General features: G+C 42.8%; 2 protein-coding genes across 16 annotated transcripts in view; one reads left to right on the top strand and one right to left on the bottom strand.

Annotated features, from left to right (window-relative positions):
- Positions 1-2380, top strand: part of usp42 (ubiquitin specific peptidase 42) — a 147133-nt gene extending 144753 nt beyond the window's left edge. For all 11 annotated transcript variants that reach the window (XM_072481510.1, XM_072481509.1, XM_072481512.1 and 8 more), the window contains one exon: positions 1039-2380. The gene's annotated coding sequence lies outside the window, so the exon portion shown is untranslated. The remainder of the gene's footprint in view (positions 1-1038) is intronic.
- Positions 2381-3104: 724 nt separating this feature from the next.
- Positions 3105-24004, bottom strand: part of LOC140394335 (cytohesin-3) — a 152359-nt gene continuing 131459 nt past the window's right edge. For 4 of the 5 annotated variants that reach the window (XM_072481526.1, XM_072481525.1, XM_072481527.1 and 1 more), the window contains exons 8-13: positions 21205-21353; positions 20032-20144; positions 14975-15053; positions 14117-14188; positions 13140-13294; positions 3105-6505 (exon numbers count right to left, since the gene is read on the bottom strand). In XM_072481526.1, the coding sequence (XP_072337627.1) occupies positions 6433-6505; positions 13140-13294; positions 14117-14188; positions 14975-15053; positions 20032-20144; positions 21205-21353 (641 nt within the window). In that variant the 3' untranslated portion in view covers positions 3105-6432. The remainder of the gene's footprint in view (positions 6506-13139; positions 13295-14116; positions 14189-14974; positions 15054-20031; positions 20145-21204; positions 21354-24004) is intronic. The other variant, XM_072481523.1, reaches the window with a different exon arrangement.

The raw sequence follows: 24004 nt of genomic DNA, 5'->3' as shown, positions 1-24004 counted from the left end.
TTGGACTGGGGGGAAACCGGAGCACCCGGAGGAAACCCACGCAGACACTGGGGGAACGTGCAGACGTCGCACAATCGCCCAAGCCGGAAATCGAACCTTGGACCCTGGAGCTGTGAAGCGACAGTGTTAACGACTGTGCTACCGTGCTGCCCTGTCCTCCCACATGTTCCGAAAGACATGCTATTAGGTAATTTGGACATTCTGAATTCTCCCTCTGTGTACCTGATCAGGCGCCGGAATGTGGCGACTAGGGGATTTTCACAGTAACTTCATTGCAGTGTTAATGTAAGCCTACTTGTGACAATAGAGATGAGAACTGAATCCTATTTACATGGTAGCACAGTGGTTAGCACTGTTGCTTCACAGCGCCAGGGTCCCGGGTTTGGTTCCCGGTTTGGGTCACTGTGCGGAGTCTGCACGTTCTCCCCGTGTCTGCGTGGGTTTTCCTCCCATTAGTCCCGAAAGATGTGCTTGTTAGGTGAATTGGACATTCTGAAATCTTCCTGTGTACCCGAACAGGTGCTCGAGTGTGGCGACTGGGGGATTTTGACAGTAACTTCATTGCAATGTTAATGTAAGCCTCCTTGTGAGAATAATAAAGATTATTATTACCTGTTTTTTTGCACTTTGTTAATTAATTTATTGGTGGGGAGAGGGTTTATTGCAAGAAGTTTTTATTAATGAATTTGAATTGCAAGAAGTTAGACGTGTGGTTTTGTAAATGCTATTTAATAATGCCTGGTTAACACATCTTTAATTGATGTTGCAATGGGCAAGTCATTTGGCTCCTGCACTCGTATCATGTCATTAGATTCAAACCTTGATAGCTGGATTTATTTCGCAGGCCGAGCCATGAGCCTTAGGTAACTGGCATACAATCATCTGGAAATATTCAGAACCAGAAGGAGCAAGGACTTCAGAAAGATTCCACACTCTACTCGCAGCAAAAGCTGCTGTACTGGCAATGGGGGTGAACCACTTTTGCCAATTTAGTTAATGAGGAGTCTAATTATGTAATCTTTTTATGTTTTTGTTCAGATGCGTGACTGGGTTAAACGATCTCTGCAAAGTGTGAAACCTTCGAAGAATTCACACTCGGCGATCCAGATTGTGGTGCTTTATTCCTTAAAATACTGTACAGATTTTACCAACCGGGTGGGAAAACTTTAGTTTTCTTCTTGGGGAATTTTTCTTTTATTTACACATTTAGTGAAAAATCCGAAATGGATTGTTAGTTTCTGTTCCTTGATGAACACTGTACAAATACTGTATAAATAACTGTAATTTATAAATGGTCACCCTGGAATTTTTTTTAAAAGATTCGAATGCTGCTCAGCCACAGACTCAGGTTTGATTACTACTCGTGTGTTATGTGTAATTTTTAGTGGTTAAATATCGGGTGCAAACTGGTACAAAAAACAAGGACCAGGAAATGACTATTTGAAAAGCAGGAAGAGTGCAACAGACTGTGAAATCATTGGTTTGTTTGAATAAACCGAGCACTAAATTTTATTTGACGAACCCAAAGCTTTTTCAAGAACAAAATGGTCATAAGAGGAGAAGCAGAATAGTTTAGACTTTTGAGAGAAATCTTAACAGTTACTTATCTGTACTGGGTTACTGTCTGAAACTAGAAACTTTTTTATAACAACTTTCAAAATGACATGAACCTAGAATGTCAGCTTTTGAACATTTTTTTTCCCATTAATTTTTAAGTAAGTAATTCAGTTATGGATACTTTTAAGTTATCACGTTATTTGTGCAACAAAAGGGCTTTAGAATGTAAATTATTTTAGTACTACAGTTCTAAATTAGTGTACGCTTCATACAACTGAAATTCTTTTAAAACATTTCCCAGGGTAAAACTATACATATATGCTACATATGTTTTCTTTTTAAAGTGTCATTTAATCTTGACCATTAAAGAATTGAATTTGCTGCCCTGGTGTGATGGCAAAGGATTTGGGTATATAGTTATGCTGGGCTTTATCTGCAATGCAGCATTTGCCTTTTCTTGCACATTGGTGCCTCCTATCCTTTTATTGGCCATAAACAGTCACTTTAAATGTTTCTAGTTACAGACAGAAATGGATCCTGTGAATTTGATTAAGACTGAGACACACTCAAACTGTGATACCAGCGATTTCAACTTTGGTCCTGTATCAGGAAAACAAGTCCAAAACAAAAATGTAATCCATGTGATTCTTACAAAAAGTGTGTGTGGCTCAGAGCTGTACTGAAGTATGTTTAAGTTTAATTGATTGGATTGGTCGAGACTTTTTGGATTAATAATCCACGATCTGCCCATATTGTACTGTAGCATGTGAAATTTGTAGAATGTACAAACATGAAGTAAAGCTGAAAAGAAATGTGTATACAATGCAACGTGTTGATGCTTTTGCTTTCACATCACGCAAGTCAACATCCATATGCAGGCAAAGTAGCTGAAAGCAGCATCTCCTTCTACACTGGTTCAGAGTTATATGTTTTGTTTGAGGAGCAGTATATTCAGAGCCTTTATCTTCATGCATCATGAGTACCACCTCAGATGATTTCCTTTCCGTTGTCCTGTTTTGTTCTAAGATTCAATTTTCCCAAATTTCCACTCCTGTCTCAGTTGCTTTTACTCTGTTAAAATTGCAGCGGGTAAAAATTGTTTTCTAATAGCTTTGCTATTACTTGGTGTAAATCTCTGACTTGGTGTAAATCTTACTGCCAACATTTTTGAGCTATTTGAATTGTGGATGACAGAGGCGATCTCCCAGGGCTTTCCCCTAATGACACTAACTCATTCTGGGCTACATTTCCACAAATGCTGGCAACCCTACCTAAATTCCATCCTTTGTGCCTAAACCTCAACAATGTATGTGGCTAGGCTGTTCAATCATGGGGGACCATAACAGGTTGTGTCCCTAGTTTGGGGCACTAAAGGTAATGGTAGCACCCACACTGCTGTCCTGACTAAGATTTATTTTTTTGTTTCACTAACTCCAAAGATTATACATGGATCTCCTTGGCTCAGTATCTACCCAAGTAGCATAATTAACCAATGCAGCTAGTGGGCAAAGCCTCAGCTGTTTTTTTGTGGAAGAACACAAAAGACGCACGTGTAACAGGATTTATTTTTATGACGTACTTCCCCCTTCCCCAACATTGAGGTTTGCCTCCATTCATTTTTTTAACTCTGCATATCTGTAGTGTTTACAACTGAAAGAAATACAGTATAAAGGACAACCAAAAACGTTTTAAAGTCTTATTTTTATCCAGAAATAATTACTATCAAGATTGAAGTCTTTTTATCTCTCCACGTTGGGGAAGTGACAACAGGAATAGATCCCTATGATTTTTGATATTGTTGTTAAAACACAAAAAAAAAATATCCAGTGAATTGTTTACGTTAACCTCGTGCACCAGCGCTGGGTCAGACTCCAACAACCTTTGGAACTCCTTTATGGTGAAGTCACTTCTTTGACATAGCCTGCAAGTCTTATACTTGCACCTGTAATCAGGATTTGCCTTAATGGCCATGAATCCTTCCCTGCCACAAATATTCCTATAGTTCGCTCCTTGCGGAGGTTTCAAAGGCACAAAGCTTTTTCTGAGCTTAGCAAGAGAGCTTTACACTGTCCGAAAAATCATGGACAAAATCAAAATGTAGGTCTGACAGCAACTTGAGAGAGAACTTTGAGTGGATGACCAAGAAGGGTGCAGATAGAGGGACATTGTTGAGATCCATTTTCCCCTCACCATTGTTTCACCATCTGTTCCACGTTGTCCTTTGACACACTACTCACCCCAGTTCTGTCATAAACACCACCATTTTTCACTCCTTATCTTTTTATCCATGACGTCTTTTGCTGGCCCTGTATCCTGCCCCTACCCTACACCCCCAACAGTAAATCTCTTCCTATTTCCAGTGTTCTCTAGCTCTGACGAAGAGTCATCGACTCAAAACATAAGCCGCGTTCTCTCTACAGATGCTGTCCGACCTGCTGAGATTGTCCAGCCTCTGCAGTAATTTGCTTTATCTTAGAAAGATCATGGGTTTCAGTTGTCACACTATTAAGGAAGCAGTCTCATGGCGCTACATCTGACATATTAACTGGAGGTCAATTAACACTCCTGGGAAGAACCATCCAGAGTTGTTTTGGACACATGAAGGAGGAGACATCTTGATCCTTGAATGATAGAATTATAATTCACAAAGCTCCTGATTAATTTATTTTGGCATTAGGTATGGCATAAGGTGGTTAAGTTAATGCTGCACCAAGATTATCTTTATAAATACTATTATTTGAATACTAGTACTCTGCAACTAGTTTTAAAACAAGCACAGGGGTAGACTTGGAGCCTCGATACGCTTTTAAGCATTGTCAATTTAGTCTATATTTTAAAACAATGGCTCAACAATCCAGGATGGAAAGAAGGATTTTATCATCAATAGCTTCTGACAGCTTTTTTCTGGCTTCAACATTCCCCTCCTTCTTTGTCTTCCTGCACCAGCTCATCCAAAAACTGCCCCTGGAACCGGGCATTAAATTCCAAAAAAACGAGCCTCAAGCAGGAGCAACTTTCCACCTTCGTGCTGCCACCAGAAGTCACGACTGTCACTTTGATTCAATTATAACAATGTATTGGGTTAACAAAAAAATAGTCTTTCTTCAAAATAGGTGCTTTAAATGTTTTGCAGTGAAAGGCCTAATGTAAATTCAAATAGAGCAGTGACTATTATGCAGATAATTACAGCAATCTTCCATCGGTAATCAAATGCTACCTGCATTTTCATGGCACAGATAATCAGCTTAAGAAAAAAGTCATCCTCCAAGCATCTCCCATACCCCCAATTTTAAACTATTGCTTTTGTCAGTTGAGAGTTCGGATTCCATTGTAAAGATTCACCATCTATCATTGGGTAATATATGTTAAGTCAATGAAACTACTTTCCTCAAAGGTTGATATTTCTTGATTTATTTAATTCTCCTGGATTTCTAAAGAGTATGTGGCTTGTCTGAAACTCCTGATCAGAAATATCATACCAATAGAAATCTGGTTTTGTATAGCATTTTCAGGAATTTAAGGTTTCCACAAAATATCATCTCTTCTGCATCAGTGTTAGACCTGGGCTTATTTATCTCAGAAAGCAAGAGATTGTATGGCATGTAGTCTTGAGTGAATCACTAGAGATGAGCTTTGTGTTTACTTCCTCCTGAAATAATTGTGAGCTGCAGTATTGACATTTGTTAAGAATATTGCATCTCTATAGCGGTTTGACAAGCATAGTAATGTTCATTTCTGCCTTGACTAGCAGCCAATATAAACATATTGTTCTCAGTCCTTGCGGCTTTTACGTTACACTTGGATTTGTTCGAAATCTGTACAAAAACTATTATATAACTTTAAATACATCAAAAAATGACCAAAAGCTTGGTCAAAGAGGTAGGTTTGAGAAGCATCACAGGAAGTGGCACAGGCTTAGGGAGGAAATTCTAGGGCCTAGACAACATAGCCAGCTATGATGGAATGTGGATTGGTCAGAATGGGAGCAGTTTGAATAAAACCCTCTGAGGGTTCTAATCACAGAAAAGGTTAGAGAACACCTAAATGGACCCTTGCTCCTCCCCCCAATTGTAATAAGTTTTATTTCTGCAGACCATTGACAATATGTATTGTAATATTTTAGTATCAACAAAACATGAAATCTGTACAATATTTACACATAACTTAAAAGGTTTAGAACAATTACAATACAAACATTTTGCAACTGGACTAAGAAAATAAATATACAATTACCATGTTATACTGCAGATTATATATTAAATTAGGATTATTCTTGGTGAGAATAGCCACCACTTGGTTCCACTTGTGCCAAAAACTGCACTAATCCATGATTCTCTGGTTGGAACAAGAATGATTAATGCTCTTTTTACTATATAGTTTTACCCATTCTAGCAATATTCAAAGTATTTTACAGCTATTACCTTTGTGGCCTTTCAAATTAATACAATTAGTTTTTTTTAATATAAATTGATAAACATAAAAATATGTTAATAGAAACAATCTTTTCCTTCTGTAGATGCAGCTCATTGTTTTTGTGAAAGTCATCCAACCTCCTGCACTCCGGCCTCAGGCCAGCTGGGTCAGAGATGCTATGTCATATTTACCCCTAGATAGAAACTAGTTTGTGCAAAAATGTTTTTTTTTGGGGGGGGAGGGGGGGACTATTTAATACAGCTGCACATTGCTTCACTTGAAGGTTCTGGTTTGTCTTAACACTTTTTAAAAGGCTTATGTAAAACTAGGCAGAGGAATGCCTGATAATCTCCAAAAAGGAGGACGCAGTTTATGTAGCTTCCTTCATTTTTTTTTTTTAAAAAGCTTCCAAAGACTGGTCGGTGGTTCAGCACTGACAGGAGCCGGCATGTTATAGCATGGTTACTTCTTATTGGCAATTCTCCTTTTCCTGGTGGCCAGCATGTCATAGAAAGGGTCTTTGCTGATACTGGCTCTATAAAACAAAATGAAGCAATAATATGTTAGTCCCGCTAGGTTCTTAAATACACGGAGGTTAAGCATCAAGACATAGGCAGGGATTTCTCACTATTGGCCAAGCTGTCTGGTTCTTCCTGAATATGTGGCGTTTACCTGTGCACATTGTCCAAGGGGGCTGTGATGGGGAAGAGATTGTCCTCCTGCAATGTGCAAAGGAGGTCTGGAAAGAGATGCAGTCATTTTTGTCAAGGTTCATCCCCAACAGCTCCATGATGCAGGAATCTGTACTCTACGGAATCTTCCCAGGGACGCACACTGGGGTGTCTGCACACAACCACAATGTCTTTCAGTACAGTTACGTGACAAAGTGTTGCAGATTGACACAACCAATCCATAACTGTTGGGGCAAATTATTTACGACAGCAATGAATTGTGGGTGGCACGGTAGCACAGAGGTCAACATTGTTGCTTCACAGCGCCAGGGACCCGGTTCGATTCCTGGCTGGTGCAGAGTCTGCACGGGTTTCCTCCCACAAGTCCAGAAAGGCTTGTTAGGTGAATTGGACATTCTGAATTCTCTGTGTACCCAAACCGGCGTGGAATGTGGCGACTAAAGAATTTTCACAGTAACTTCATTGCAGTGCTAATGGAAGCCTACTTGTGCCAATAATAAAGATGATTATTGTTAGAGTGGAGTTGAGGTACAGCAGCATGATGGTGGAGCAGTCTCCAAGGGCTGTATATCCTTCTCTGCTATTTTGAGTAGTCTGGGGAATGATGAGCTTGTGTGAAGCAACCAGCATAAATTCTCCTTTATATCACTCATATACAAGCAGGATCATACACACCCCCAAAAGAGTTACAGCGTATGAAGAGATCAGTTTTTGATGTTGGCTATTTTCTAGAGCGACCCAAAATGCAGCTCCCTCCATGTAACCCTTACTCTGCTTCAATTTATCCAATTTCACTCAAAGTTGCAATGGTCTCTGCCTCAACTGCACTGTAGCAAAATAATCCCTTTTACCGTAATCTTTTAACCCTGTCCTAATCTTAAACTGTTAATCCCAAAGAGGAAACCGTCTTTCCAAGATCTTCATAAATCCTTCAGCTGCCTTTGCTCCAATGGAAATAATTCTGAAATCTCAAGACTTTATGCCCAAGTTTGATTCCTCGTCATCCTGTTTAATCACATGTCTTTATTACAGGGTGCCCAAGCCCTATACACTGTAGAGCAGCAGGAATTCACCAGACCTGAGGAGGGTAAAAATAAGACTAGTTCTCGTAATTAATACTCAGTGAGGTTGTCGTACTGAGGTACTGGTTTCTGTGGCAGCTCTACTTGTTAATGGTAAAGGCAGATCACTGAACTGGATGTCCTTCCAAGCAGTGTATAGCCAAATCATCATTTGCAGATTTATGTAACAAGACCATGAGACACTAAGGAAAGATGTGCTTGACCAGTCATGCATGGTATCATGGAATGGTACTCCAATGTGCTTCTTGCCCAAAGCCCTGCAAGATTTTCATACATATATACAAGGTTAAAATATTATTCCGGACCATTTGACATTTGATTGTCAAGTATTCTCATGAACCTTTGTTCTAGACTACAAGCAAAGACTCATAGAACATAGAACATAGAAAATACAGCACAGAACAGGCCCTTCGGCCCACGATGTTGTGCCGAACCTTTGTCCTAGATTAATCATAGATTATCATTGAATCTACAGTGCAGAAGGAGGCCATTCGGCCCCGAGTCTGCACCAGCTCTTGGAAAGAGCACCCTACCCAAACTCAACACCTCCACCCAACACCAAGGGCAATTTGGACATTAAGGGCAATTTATCATTGGCCAATTCACCTAACCCGCACATCTTTGGACTGTGGGAGGAAACCGGAGCACCCGGAGGAAACCCACGCAGACACGGGGAGGACGTGCAGACTCCGCACAGACAATGACCCAAGCCGAAATCGAACCTGGGACCATGGATCTGTGAAGCAATTGTGCTATCCACAATGCTACCGTGCTGCCCTTAAGAACAAATAAATCTACACTATATAATTTTCCCGTAATCCATGTACCTATCCAACAGCTGCTTGAAGGTCACTAATGTTTCCGACTCAACTACTTCCACAGGCAGTGCATTCCATGCCCCCACTACTCTCTGGGTAAAGAACCTACCTCTGATATCCCTCCTATATCTTCCACCTTTCACCTTAAATTTATGTCCCCTTGTAATGGTGTGTTCCACCTGGGGAAAAAGTCTCTGACTGTCTACTCTATCTATTCCCCTGATCATCTTATAAACCTCTATCAAGTCGCCCCTCATCCTTCTCCGCTCTAATGAGAAAAGGCCTAGCACCCTCAACCTTTCCTCGTAAGACTTACTCTCCATTCCAGGCAACATCCTGGTAAATCTTTTTTGCACCTTTTCCAGAGCTTCCACATCCTTCCTAAAATGAGGCGACCAGAACTGTACACAGTACTCCAAATGTGGCCTTACCAAAGTTTTGTACAGCTGCATCATCACCTCACGGCTCTTAAATTCAATCCCTCTGTTAATGAACGCGAGCACACCATAGGCCTTCTTCACAGCTCTATCCACTTGAGTGGCAACTTTCAAAGATGTATGAACATAGACCCCAAGGTCTCTCTGCTCCTCCACAATGCCAAGAACTCTACCGTTAACCCTGTATTCCGCATTCATATTTGTCCTTCCAAAATGGACAACCTCACACTTTTCAGGGTTAAACTCCATCTGCCACTTCTCAGCCCAGCTCTGCATCCTATCTATGTCTCTTTGCAGCCGACAACAGCCCTCCTTACTATCCACAACTCCACCAATCTTCGTATCGTCTGCAAATTTACTGACCCACCCTTCAACTCCCTCATCCAAGTCATTAATGAAAATCACAAACAGCAGAGGACCCAGAACTGATCCCTGCGGTACACCACTGGTAACTGGGATCCAGGCTGAATATTTGCCATCCACCACCACTCTCTGACTTCTATCGGTTAGCCAGTTCGTTATCCAACTGGCCAAATTTCCCACTATCCCATGCCTCCTTACTTTGTGCAGAAGCCTACCATGGGGAACTTTATCAAATGCCTTACTAAAATCCATGTACACTACATCCACTGCTTTACCTTCATCCACATGCTTGGTCACCTCCTCAAAGAATTCAATAAGATTTGTAAGGCAAGACCTACCCCTCACAAATCCGTGCTGACTATCCCTAATCAAGCAGTGTCTTTCCAGATGCTCAGAAATCCTATCCTTCAGTACCCTTTCCATTACTTTGCCTACCACCGAAGTAAGACTAACTGGCCTGTAATTCCCAGGGTTATCCCTAGTGCCTTTTTTGAACAGGGGCACGACATTCGCCACTCTCCAATCCCCTGGTACCACCCCTGTTGACAGTGAGGACGAAAAGATAATTGCCAACGGCTCTGCAATTTCATCTCTTGCTTCCCATAGAATCCTTGGATATAACCCGTCAGGCCCGGGGGACCTGTCTATCCTCAAGTTTTTCAAAATGCCCAACACATCTTCCTTCCTAACAAGTATTTCCTCGAGCTTACCAATCTGTTTCACACTGTCCTCTCCAACAATATCGCCCCTCTCATTTGTAAATACAGAAGAAAAGTACTCATTCAAGACCTCGCCTATCTCTTCAGACTCAATACACAATCTCCCGCTACTGTCCTTGATCGGACCTACCCTCGCTCTAGTCATTCTCATATTTCTCACATATGTGTAAAAGGCCTTGGGGTTTTCCTTGATCCTACCCGCCAAAGATTGTTCATGCCCTCTCTTAGCTCTCCTAATCCCTTTCTTCAGTTCCCTCCTGGCTATCTTGTATCCCTCCAATGCCCTGTCTGAACCTTGTTTCCTCAGCCTTACATAAGTCACCTTTTTCCTCTTAACAAGACATTCAACCTCTCTTGTCAACCATGGTTCCCTCACTCGACCATCTCTTCCCTGCCTGACAGGGACATACATATCAAGGACACGTAGCACCTGTTCCTTGAACAAGTTCCACATTTCACTTGTGTCCTTCCCTGCCAGCCTATGTTCCCAACTTATGCACTTCAATTCTTGTCTGACAACATCGTATTTACCCTTCCCCCAATTGTAAACCTTGCCCTGTTGCACGTACCTATCCCTCTCCATTACTAAAGTGAAAGTCACAGAATTGTGGTCACTATCTCCAAAATGCTCCCCCACTAACAAATCTATCACTTGCCCTGGTTCATTACCCAGTACTAAATCCAATATTGCCCCTCCTCTGGTTGGACAATCTACATACTGTGTTAGAAAAGCTTCCTGGACACACTGCACAAACACCACCCCATCCAAACTATTTGATCTAAAGAGTTTCCACTCAATATTTGGGAAGTTAAAGTCGCCCATGACTACCACCCTATGACTTCTGCACCTTTCCAAAATCTGTTTCCCAATCTGTTCCTCCACATCTCTGCTACTATTGGGGGGCCTATAGAAAACTCCTAACAAGGTGACTGCTCCTTTCCTATTTCTGACTTCAACCCATACTACCTCAATAGGGTGATACTCCTCGAACTGCCTTTCTGCAGCTGTTATACTATCTCTAATTAATAATGCCACCCCCCCACCTCTTTTACCACCCTCCCTAATCTTATTGAAACATCTATAACCAGGGACCTCCAACAACCATTTCTGCCCCTCTTCTATCCAAGTTTCCGTGATGGCCACCACATCGTAGTCCCAAGTACCGATCCATGCCTTAAGTTCACCCACCTTATTCCTGATGCTTCTTGCGTTGAAGTATACACACTTCAACCCATCTCCGTGCCTGCAAATACTCTCCTTTGTCAGTGTTCCCTTCCCCACTGCCTCATTACATGCTTTGGCGTCCTGAATATCGGCTACCTTAGTTGCTGGACTACAAATCCGGTTCCCATTCCCCTGCCAAATTAGTTTAAACCCTCCCGAAGAGTACTAGCAAACCTCCCTCCCAGGATATTGGTGCCCCTCTGGTTCAGATGCAACCCGTCCTGCTTGTACAGGTCCCACCTTCCCCAGAATGCGCTCCAATTATCCAAATACCTGAAGCCCTCCCTCCTACACCATTCCTGCAGCCACGTGTTCAACTGCACTCTCTCCCTATTCCTAGCCTCGCTATCACGTGGCACCGGTAACAAACCAGAGATGACAACTCTGTCTGTCCTGACTTTCAACTTCCAGCCTAACTCCCTAAACTTGTTTATTACCTCCACACCCCTTTTCCTACCTATGTCGTTGGTACCAATGTGCACCACGACTTCTGGCTGCTCCCCCTCCCCCTTAAGGATCCTGAAGACACGATCCGAGACATCCCTGGCCCTGGCACCCGGGAGGCAACATACCTTCCGGGAGTCTCGCTCGCGACCACAGAATCTCCTATCTATTCCCCTAACCATTGAATCTCCTACAACTATTGCTTTTCTATTCTCCCCCCTTCCCTTCTGAGCCCCAGAGCCAGACTCAGTGCCAGAGACCTGGCCGCTAGGGCCTTCCCCCGGTAGGTCATCCCCCCCAACAGCATCCAAAACGGTATACTTGTTTTGAAGGGGAACGGCCACGAGGGATCCCTGCACTGTCTGCCTGTTTGTTTTTTTCCCCCTGACTGTAACCCAGCTATTCTTGTCCTGTACCTTGGGTGTGGTTACCTCCCTGTAGCTCTTCTCAATCACCCCCTCTGCCTCCCGGATGATCCGAAGTTCATCCAGCTTCAGCTCCAGTTCCCTAACACGGTCTTTGAGGAGCTGAAGTTGGGTGCACTTCCCGCAGGTATAGTCAGTGGGGACACCGGTGGTATCCCTCACCACCCACATCCTACAGGAGGAGCATGTAACTGGCCTAGCCTCCATCCCCTCTTACCTTAAAGAATATAGCTGCTGTGTGGACTAACTAGATCTCCGCCCTCCGACTCTGCTCCCAGTCAGCTACACTTCCTGTAAACACCTGGCTCTCTTTGCACTCTTTGCGGAAATGTCGGAAACAAAATGAAAGGAGCACCTTACTCCCTCCTCACCTAACTCCCTCGGTCACCAAACTCTCACTATCGCACTCAAAAAGCACCAAATTCAGCACTCCCTCAGTCACCAAACTCTCACTATCGCACTCAAAAAGCACCAAATTCAGCACTCCCTCAGTCACCAAACTCTCACTATCGCACTCAAAAAGCACCAAATTCAGCACTCAGTGCAAACAAAGTCTGCACTGTAGGGGATCACTTTTATACTGTGAATCTAGCCTCTGAAAAACTGGCCTAATCCAATTAACTAATTAACAAGCTCCAGCTGCAAGTGCCTAGAAGTAGAAGCCTGTTTAAAGCTGATTGAAAATTCACCTTCTTCTAAACCAAACAGCAACTTTTAAGTTAATTAACTAAATAAAAGAAAGACTAAACTTTAGATAAAAATGAAGCCTTATACTCCCTCGGTCACCAAACTCTCACTATCGCACTCAAAAAGCACCAAATTCAGCACTCCCTCAGTCACCAAACTCTCACTATCGCACTCAAAAAGCACCAAATTCAGCACTCAGTGCAAACTATGTGACTCATGTGCCAAGGAGAAAAGAACATCATACCCGAAGCAGACAGCTGTGTCATATTTTACATACTTGATTGATTTTATCCATTCTTCTTTTTCCTCTGGTGTTGGTGCAGATATTCTGTAAACCACATGATTGCCTTCAACTACCCGGCCATCAGCTTCGGTCTTGCAAGCTTTGATTACCTGGCCTTTGTGGCTAGGATTGAAAAGCTCGAAGCAGTTCTGAAGAGCAGAAAAATCTGATGTCAAAACAATGAGGAGTCATCAATAGCAAGCTGTGTCAACCATGGCACAGTTGTTAGCACTCGTCCCAGAGTCAGAAGATTGTGAGTTCAAGTCCTATTTCAGGACTTCAGCATAAAAATCTAGGATTGACACTCCCAGTGTGGTGCTGAGAAATGCTTCATCCATGAACCGAGGCAGCAAGGGTCAACTGGGGCATGGAACTCTGGTCACACATGCATTATCCTTCAGTTAATTTCTCTCTTTGCCCATTGGAATTTGCTGGAACACTGCTTGCTCAGTGGTTCTGTCTCTTTTGGCTAATATCAAGCCCGAGATCAGGTGCAATGCCTGTTCTTGTCAGTTTGGATTTAGTATATCTCTTGTGGGGGAAATGAATTGGATTCAATTTGAATTGTTTTTTTGGAGCAAGCGCGGAGATGGATTTAAGGGCTTGCCCTGTCCACTCTGCGTATTGGCTTTGTGACTCTAAGGAATTTTGTAAAAGTCTTCTTCCCTGTGTCCTACTGATTTGGGTACAGCAATGTGCTTAAAGCATAAATTCATTTCCCACATAGCTAATAACTGGACCCTTACAAGTTAAGGACTGGGGCTAACTGAGCTTGAGGATTTAAATATTTGAGATTAAAACTCAGCCTGGTGACAAAGTGAAGATTGATATTAATTAGGCAATTAGAGAAAATATCCTTCAACATGGTATTTTTTACTTTGTGGTTTTATTGCCAAATTCTTGATGTTTCACACATGCAGATACATCACACATGATCCAATATCATGAAGTTAAACAAGAGAATTACTCACAGGTTTTCTTGGATCTTCAACTTCCCGGATGCTGAGATTTTCTAAAGGAATTATTCCTCTAGGTTCTTTGTCCTGAGAGAAAGACGATAAATTATTTTAAGGCCTGAAAGAACATCACCAGCACCTTGGATTCCACGACACACAACCCCCTAATTTCTTTCCAGTACTGGATCAGAGTGCAATCTGCCATTTGTAATTACCGTCCCTTTATGGCAGCTCAACCTCCACTTGCAATGGACCCAATCCACTTAACACATTGACGGAGGCAATGTAGTGACACCACTGCCAGGAGCATTTAATACAGTGACATGTTTACATAGCCATTTCCACTATAAATGTAGATCTGGCAAATGATTAAATATAAAATACAGAAACAAAGTAGAACTAAATTACCCATTACTTCACTCGAGCTAGGTAACAAAAGCTCAAATAACAGGTGGAAAATTGAAAGGCGAATCTGCCAATGCAGTCTCTGCAAATAATAATAATCTTTTATTGCCACAAGTAGGCTTCAATGAAGTTACTGTCGCCACATTCCGGCAGAGGGAGAATTCAGAATTCTCAGCTGGTACGGGAATTGAACCCGCGCTGCTGGCCTGCATCAAACCAGCTGTCTAGCCCACTGAGCTAAGCCAGCCCCATGAAGCAGTGCCTATGATAATCCTTCAGTCCAAATGCCATGGTGCCAGTTTGAGTGATAACCTATGTATTACATTTGATAATGCAGATTTATACCAAATTTCCTGCATTCAAACATTTTCATTAGCCTTAAGATAGAATTACTGTCAAGAAAATGGTTTGCTTAGACGAAGATGATACTTAAAATTAATGTTCCATAATCTCAGACAACTAACTTACTGTTGTATATTCAAAGTAATAGAGACAATTGTCTGTCAGAATGAACCATCGCCGTTTCCATGTTTTTACTCTTCCTCCTAAAGTAAAATAAATTTTGAAAACACAGGAAAAAAGTTTTAGAAACAAATTAACTTTAAAACACATGTCATTTTAACAACTTTCTTTTTATACATTTTAAAAACACATGACTAATGCAAAACACCCACACTCTTTTCCTACCACACAATGACATTTCATTATTTAGCTAATCCAAGTAATCTTGCTATAAAAGTCCCATCTGTTTTAAGTCCACAAGTGATCCTGTGGCATTATACATATTTTTCCTCTCCATTTCTTACACAAGACAGACACATAAATGTTACTTTTGAAAAGCACAGTACACTGGCAGGAAAAGGGCCACATTCCCCGAGGAGAAAGTGCTATTTCTGATTCATGTGCTGCAAAGAATATTTATAATAGCTAAAACAAATTCAATCTGTAGGATGTTTTGGCACATCCAACTAATAGATCTTCACTCAACCCTTTTAAAAATCCCTTTCAGGAACAAAGGGGAGGGGACGGGGTGGAAAATCAGTCCTTTTCTGTTTTGCAGCTGGCTTTCTTTACCAACATCTGCAGTCATTTTGTGACAAGGCAAATGGTTCTGATCTGAGTCTGGGTGTGTTGGAGAAACAAAAACAAACTTGTGAACAATGAGCTGCGGCACTGAGAAAAATGTTACCACATTAAAACCCAACACATATACCAATCCAGTAAGATCAGTCAATAGCAATCCAAATTCCTAACCCTGCCTTACATTCCAACCACTCTATTCTTTGCTTTGGACAGAACACATTTGTAACTCAATCTGTGTCCCAGCTGAGCTCATAACTTATGGAGTTGGGGGGGCCAACCACCTCCAGGAATGGCTATATTAAAGAACATGGCAATTTACAAAAATAGCATCTGAAATGAAGCACAGAGGGAGGCCAATCAGCCCATTGTTACTGTGCCAGCTCTCAAAGAACTGTCCAATTAGCCCTACGACCCTGTTCTTGCCCTGCACCCCTGCGAATTTCTCTTTTCAAATATTTATAACCATTTCCTTTGGAAAGTTATTTCTGCTGCCAATATCCTTTTAGGCAGCACATTCCAGATGATAACTTGCAGCATAAAATACATTTTTTTTTTTGCAAACTATTAAAAATCTATGCCTGCGAAGTAGCACAGTGGATAGCATTGTGGCTTCACAGCGCCAGGGTCCCAGGTTCGATTCCCCGCTGGGTCACTGTCTGTGCGGAGTCTGCACGTTCTCCCCGTGTCTGCGTGGGTTTTCTCCGGGTGCTCCGGTTTCCTCCCACAGTTCAAAGATGTGCAGGTTAGGTGGTTTGGCCATGCTAAATTGCCCTTAGTATCCAAAACGTTTAGGAGGGGTTATTGGGCTATGGGTATAGGGTGGTAGTGAGGGCTTAAGTGGGTCGGTGCAGACTCGATGGGCCGAATGGCCTCCTTTTGCACTGTATGTTCTATGTAATCTATGTAACTGACCTTCCTCCCAGTTGAAACTTTCTCCTTATTCACTAGCAAAGCCGCTCATGATTTTGAACACCATTAAATCGCCTCATTTTAAAATTCTCTCCAAGGAGAATATTCCCATCTTCTCTAGTCTCCCCAGATAACTCAAACCCAAAATCCTGATACATGCTTTCTAAATTGTGGTCCCCATAACTGGACAAAATGCTCAGAGGTTGAACCAGTTATTTAGAATTTAGCATAACTTCCTTGATTTTGTACTTTGCCCACATATAAAGCCATGGATCCCATGTGTTTTTGTTAAGATAGAAAGTGCTCACCAACACGTTATTCAGACAAGTTTTAAGTTCTCAACAAGACACCAGCCTAAGAGACAGAAAGCATGGCTGCTGGGAGGTGTTATGGAAAGTTAGGAAAGCCATTTGTAATTTGTGCAGAATGAAATGGTAAACTCCCGGCAGATACACAATGTTACTGTGGACCATGAGCAGAACCCGGTACCAACGTGTAATGTCACAGAATAACAGGAAAATTAGATAAATTTGTTAGATTCAATTGCCCTACTTGAAAGTTTTAGGTAGGAAGAAAGGCAGTTCCTTAAAGCTACCCCAGGCATTGTTTAGAATATTCATCATCGCAAGCAAGATCTGTGAGGGAACATCCTTTGATAAAAGTTAACAGGAGCAAGGCTTGAATTAGTTCCAGTCATATAGAAATCAGCAAGTTAAAATGTTAAATGATTAATTCAGAACATTACCAGCCTGTGGCTACAAGTTAACCTTGTCTGCCAACAGCATACATGCCGAAAGGTCTATCCAAGAGCAAATAATGGAGTAAAGTGCCTGTTGCGAGTTACTGCAATCGTAAAATGAATGCAAGTCTTTTCAATCAGGGCTTTTCAATACCACATTCGGTATGAATCAGATACAAATTCATGTCATCAATTATTTCAGTGCTGGTTCTGGCACAGTGTTTGAGAAGTCAACGCAAGAGCACAGCAAGACGGCAATTGGAAAACACACAAGTATTTCACTAATGTGGTCTGGTGGTTACAGAGAAACAAACACACCAGGATCCCAAACGTCAAAGATTGTGCGTTTCACTAACAAAAATGCCAGCAATCCTGGTAAGATACTGTAGGAGTGCAGCAGAAAGAAGGGAATCACATCTCATAGTGAAATTGAAGCTACACAGCGAAGCATTATCGCAGGAGGCACTTCACAACGTTTTCTTTTAAAAAGAAAGGGAAAATACAAAAAAAAGAGGAGGGAAAACAGAAGTTAAGTAATGCAACTGAGTCAAGAGGATCAGGAACCTCCCCTGGTTACGTACCTCCTAATGCAGAATAAGCAGAGACAGCCAGTCATAGAACAGAAAGGTGACAGGTCATAGGCCATAAGGAAAACAAGAAGGCACATTTAAGCCAATTTTATAAAAAAAAACTACAGCAAACAAACACAAACCAATAGGAAAATCACAAATAATGCAAGAAAAAGAGAGCCACATACAAATTATAACTCTGACGATGCAACCTGCTTCGTATGGGGAAAGTTGAAGCAGTTCAACAAATGTAACAACCATGCAACTCATTTCAGTACTGTGGCAAGATAAAAGCACCAAGTCAAATGGTTTAGTTTTGTAAACAATGTTTCCAGCCCCACTATCCAATATGTTGGCTGAATAATGGAACTGTAAATCAGCATCATTGTACAAACCCCACATACTGATGAATAAAGCATGTAGAAAGAAACCAGTGTTAAAGTGCAACATACAATAGCTCCTTTTATTAAACAGAAAATACGAACAACCACAGTGGATTTCCAGGCAGAATTACAGTTGCAGTAATTGTTTTATCTTGCACACACTGCTGATTAAGCCAACCTTCTGGGGCAAATTATGGGCAATGCCCCAAGTGATTCCCTTTTTGGGGGCATTATGTTGTTGGGTGCTGTCCACACATGTCATTCTCATGGCTGACCAGTATACAAGCCCATCACACAAACAGGTAGCCAGTCCTAGTGTCACCTGTTTGTTTTAAACACAAGGCAACAGAGTGGGGGTAACACAAGAGACATGAGGGGCAAAACCAGACAGACATTGCACAACACACCAAGGTTAATACCGCAGCACCCCTCCCCAAGCCCGTGACCAGTAAGACCAAGAATAGCAGCCTCTGCACAGACAGTGACCCAAGCCGGGAATCGAACCCAGAGCTCTGGTGCTGTGAACTCTTGCAAGTTTCCTCCCCTAAACCACACTCCATCCCGATTTGGAATTTTATCACTGTTCCTGCACTTGTTTGGTCAAAAATCTGGGACCGGGACTCCCCACCCCCCCCCTAACAGCAATGTGGGCATACTTGATACCGCACGGACTGTGGTTCAAGGTGGTAGCTCACTGCCACCAAGTTCTCAAGGGCAATTAGGGATGGGCAACAAATCCAAAGCCAGTGATGCCCCATCCCATGAATTAATTAGAAATGAAAGATTGGAGCAGTGTAAAACAGGCAGATAATTCAACAGTGTCACTTTCATGCTACGGCAAACTCATCACTTCATCCCCATTCTGATGTTAAGACTATTGCAATGATACACCTGCTGCAGTGCTGTTCGGTAGGAACTTCCAGCATTTTGATCCAGAGACAAAGGCGGCACGGTGCTACATTTCCAATAGAATGAAAGATGCAACAAAATAAAATGATGAAATCCCTTCAATTTGAAATGTTCGCTCACCAGTTCCCATCCCAGGTTAACCCAATCCCAGGATCCTACCAGCATTGATGCATCAGAGGAAGAGCTTGACTTCTTTCTCTTCCATTCTATACAGAAGCGTAGAGACCACAAGCGTGCCTAAACCCAACAGCACAGGTAACATAGACTTGTCAGATGGGATCACTCAGAGGAGTACCTGAATGCCATAGCAGGTCGTTTTCCACTTGTCCATATGTCAGCTCATCACACTCTGCCCATTGAAACCAATGGACGGAAAACCGTAATACAAGCATACAATTGGAGAGTCCTGCCCTGTTAGTAAAAGATGTACTTTATTCCTTTTCCTCTATTCTAGTGGAATGTGTGGCTTAGATCTACTCAGTGCCTATGCAGCCAATGAAGTACTTTTTAAAGCATGTTCAATGTTGCAATGTGGGAAATGCAGCAACTAATTTGTGCCCAACAGTTGCAATGGCAAAAGTGACCAGGTAATCTCTTTTCCTGATTTTGGTCAAGAGATGAATGATGGCCCAGAGCATTGGGAAGAACCTCACTGTTCCTTTTGAAAAGTGCCATGGGGGTCGTTTAAGTTTACCCAAGAGGATAGACCCAAAGAATGACACCTCTGACAGTGCAGCACTCCCTTAGTACTGCACTGGAGTGTCTACCTGTTTGCATGCTCAAGTATCTGGATTGGGACTTCAAACCTCTGACTCAAATGTGAGAATGGCCATGATTTTACAAGTGTATCTAATCTGATAAGACACCCAAAATGAAACAAGACTTGGGTAACACAATTTCTGCAGCACCATTAGATTATGATTAGCCAACTAACCTAATTTTAATAGCCAGCCTTCTCGATCAGGGTTGAAAAACGTGTGGGTCAAATCATTCCCATCATCTTCTGGAATTTTGAATGGTTCATTCTTAATACTATCATACAAATTCTGTAGAGGGATGGGGAGGGAAAAAAGAAGGATTAACATGAATCTAATGCACAATACACACCAGTTACAGAGAATTACAAAATATGTATAACACAGAAACAGGCCATTCAGCCCATCTGGTCTATGCCAGTGTTCATGTTCCACACACATTCTTACAGCTATCATCAGCATAACATTTTATTCCGTTCTCCTCATGTACTTCTCTACCTTTTCCTTAAATGCTTCTATGTTTTTTTTTTCAACTACTCCTTGTGGTAGCAAGGTCCACCTTCTAACCACCCTCTGGATTTATTTGTGGCGGCATGGTAGCACAGTGGTTAGCACTGTTGCTTCACAGCACCAGAGCCCTGGGTTCGATTCCCGGCTTGGGTCACTGTCTGTGCGAAGTCTGCATGTTCTCCCCATGTCTTTGTGGGTTTCCTCTAGGTGCTCCGGTTTCCTCCCACAAATCCCGAAAGACGTGCTGTTAGGTAATTTGAACATATTAAATTCTCCCTTTGTGTGCCCAAACAGACGCCAGAGTGTGGCGACTAGGGGCTTTTCACAGTAACTTCATTGCAATGTTAATGTAAGCCTACTTGTGACAATAATAAAGATTATTATTATAGTGACCACCTTATAGTTGAGGTCCCTAGATTTTCCCCAGTAGCTAGAAACATCTGCTTGCTCTATTAAATGCCTTCAGAATTTTAAAGACCTCTGTCGGGTCACATGTTTTTTTTCTAGTGTAAAGAACCACCCAACCCAGCCGGTTCAATCGACATCCCCTTCCTTTCCTGCCACCTGCCCCCCCCCCCCCCTCCCCCCCGGGATTCCCTATAAATCTTCTTTGTACTTTTTGTTGCTTCATTTACTAGCAGAATTATTTCGATTGGAGCTCACTTTTGTTATATGCGCAACATTATTTTTGCAGTGCACACAAACACAGGAGCAAAACTGTCTCACAAACAGGTCATTCACTCCTTCTCTCCTCCTCCTCCTCTCCCCCCCCCCCCCCCCCAATCTCTATTTTAGGGGAGCGTGCGGGGATGGTGAGAAAGAGTTTTGCTTCAGCACTCACCCGGAGCAACTCTTCTGGGAGGTCTCCTCCTTCATTGATGCCCCGATTCATGGATATAAATCTTTCCACTGCCGGTTTGTCCCTCACATTGGGGTTGTGCAAACTCGTGTTCAGCATGATTATAGCAAACGATAGCACATAGCAAGTGTCTGTCGATGAGAAAGACAAGTCAATTAAGTGCACTCCTCACAATTTCCTTCACCCTAATTAATGTTGGTCGTGCCTTAAGTTGCCAAGGCCCTAAAAGCCACTCCACCGCAAGTAATTTCCGCTTCTGACCAAGCATTTGGACGCCTGCCCCAACATATCCTATGAAGTGCCGTGGGGCATTTTAATAATGGTGCCATATAAATGCAAATCATTGTTTTACATTTAAAGTCTCCAATGGTCCAATGATGGAAAGGTTCAATGCTTCTTGTTACTAATTGATCTTTCATGTTTTCTGAACTTTGGCATGTATTTCAAAGCTAAGCAACCATTCTTTTCAGACCACAGACGGACAAAACAAAATAAGGTCCTGGGAAAATATCCACAACAATTTGCTGTAACCCATTAAAGAGTGACACTTCCCTTTCACTAAAGAATGAACTTGCTCGGGTTGTGAAATGCGTATTAATTCATGACCCAAAGCCCTTTAAACCTAAATTTGAAATTCTGTTACCAAAGGTGAATTTACAATGAAACAGCACAGGTCCCACACCAATCCCACATCAGCCATTGCACTGGGCATCCAATGAGCCTGATTGGATGAGATGGGGTCAGCCGCCGGGCGGAGCAGGCGTGGCAAGCAGCCCCGAATCAAGCCACAAATTAAAAAGCCACGAACAATTTGTGTATTTTTGTGGCTTCGCCTTTGCGTTCTGTGGGGCGAGGATGGGTGGGGTCAGGAAGGGGCATGAAGCTGGGGGTGGGGGCAGATATTAAGGCAAGCACGGGACTCCACGAACTGTAAATCCACCTCTGGCAGTTGCTGTCGTAAAGTAGGGAACAAATCAGCCAATTTGCTTACAAACAGCAATGTGATCTACATTGTCCAATCTGTTTATTAGTGGCATTAGAAGGACAGATATTAACCACAGGACATGGTGGAGGACACTCTGCTCTGCCATTGTGTTTGGAATCTTTTATATCCCATGAATGTAAACGTGGCCTCGGTTTAATGAGTCAGCTGGCCAGCGATGCCATACTGATGGAGCCTTATGATGGAACCACTGAATTCCTACAGTGTAGGAGGAGGCCATTCGGCCCACTGAGCCTGCACAGACCACTGAAAGAGCACCCGACCTAGGCCTGCTCCCCCACCCATCCCTATATTTCCATAACCCTCACCTAACCTGCACATCTTTGGATCTTAAGGGGCAATTTAGCATGACCAAGCCACCTAACTGCACATCTTTGGGCTGTGGGAGGAAACTGGAGCAACCGGAGGAAACCCACGCAGACGCGGTGAGAATGTGCAAAGTCCACACAGTTACCCTAGGCCGGAATTGAACCCGGGTCCGTGGTGCTGTGATGCAGCAGTACTAACCACTGTGCCGCCCCTGGAGTGCGAGCCTAAATTTTTATGTTTAAGTCTAGAGATTGGAATTTGAACCAACAATCTTCCGATCTAGAGGGGAGTGTGCGCTACCCACTGTTCCACATGTTGACAATCATGATACTAACTTCAGGGAAAAAGAAACAAAAGACTTGGAAAGATGTGAGGCACCTTGACAGGGTGCAGAAGAGTTCCAGAATTAAGTGATTTTAGCTATGAGGTTAGGTGAGAGAAGCTGTGGCTGTGTGCCTTGGATGGAGGTGAGATTTGATAGATGCATACTGGATTATTACAGGTTTACACAAGATAGACAAATAAAAACTGTTCCCATTCACTGGCCAAACGATGACCAGGAGACATAAACCTTTGGACAAGAGATTCAGGGAGTGGTGGGAAAGACTTTTCTTTTAAAAACACAGCACGTAGTAATGACTTGGAACTTTCTGCCTGCAGGGGTGGTAGAATTGGATGGGCATTTAAGGGAAATAAACTTGCAGGACTATGGGGAGAGTGGGGGAAATGGGATTACTGGATTGCTCTCCCGGAGTTAGCAAGGAATCCATGAGGTGAAAGGTCGTATTGGATCGTAATGATTCTTTGACATCAGAACCATTCTGAACATAACCTGCTGGTCTGTTGCCTCACGGTGAGGGGAGTTGGAAGGTGCTTGCACACAGAAGCAACTGTTTTCTATTCTATTCCATTTCTAGGGGCGGCAAGGTGGCACTATGGTTAGCACTGCTGCCCTCACAGCTCCAGGGACCCGGGTTCAATTCCGGCCTTGGCTGACCGACTGTGTGGAGTTTCTGTGGATGGGGATGATGATCACTCTAAACTCTGACCAGAGACATGCCCATGTGGTTTGGCTGTCATGGGGACAAAGGCCCAGGTTGAAATCAAAGTGCCAGTGTTCACACCTCAGATTTAAAAAAGCAGACAGCTGACCTTTTTGGACACAGACTCTTGGACTCAAAGTCCTAAACGAGGAGGAAAACCACTGCTGCTGTGTCAAGCAGAGGGAATGGCTTTTTGTGTGTTAACCACCAAGCAGAATGCTGGTGAGAGCGGATTTTCTGTTGAAAGAGACTAAGCTAGGGTGGCATGTGGCACAGTGGTTAGCACTGGGACTGCTACGCTGAGGAACCAGTTCGAATCCCAGCCCTGGGTCACTGTCCCTGTAGAGTTTGCACATTCTCCCAGTGTCTGAGTGGATTTCACTCCCACAACCCAAAGATGTGCAGGTTAGGTGGATTGGCCACCCTA

This window comes from Scyliorhinus torazame, chromosome 17 (assembly GCF_047496885.1).
Source record: "Scyliorhinus torazame isolate Kashiwa2021f chromosome 17, sScyTor2.1, whole genome shotgun sequence".
NCBI classification, from domain to species: Eukaryota; Metazoa; Chordata; class Chondrichthyes; order Carcharhiniformes; family Scyliorhinidae; genus Scyliorhinus; species Scyliorhinus torazame.
Note: the sequence above shows the minus strand (reverse complement) of the source record. Positions and strands in the feature narration are given on the sequence as shown.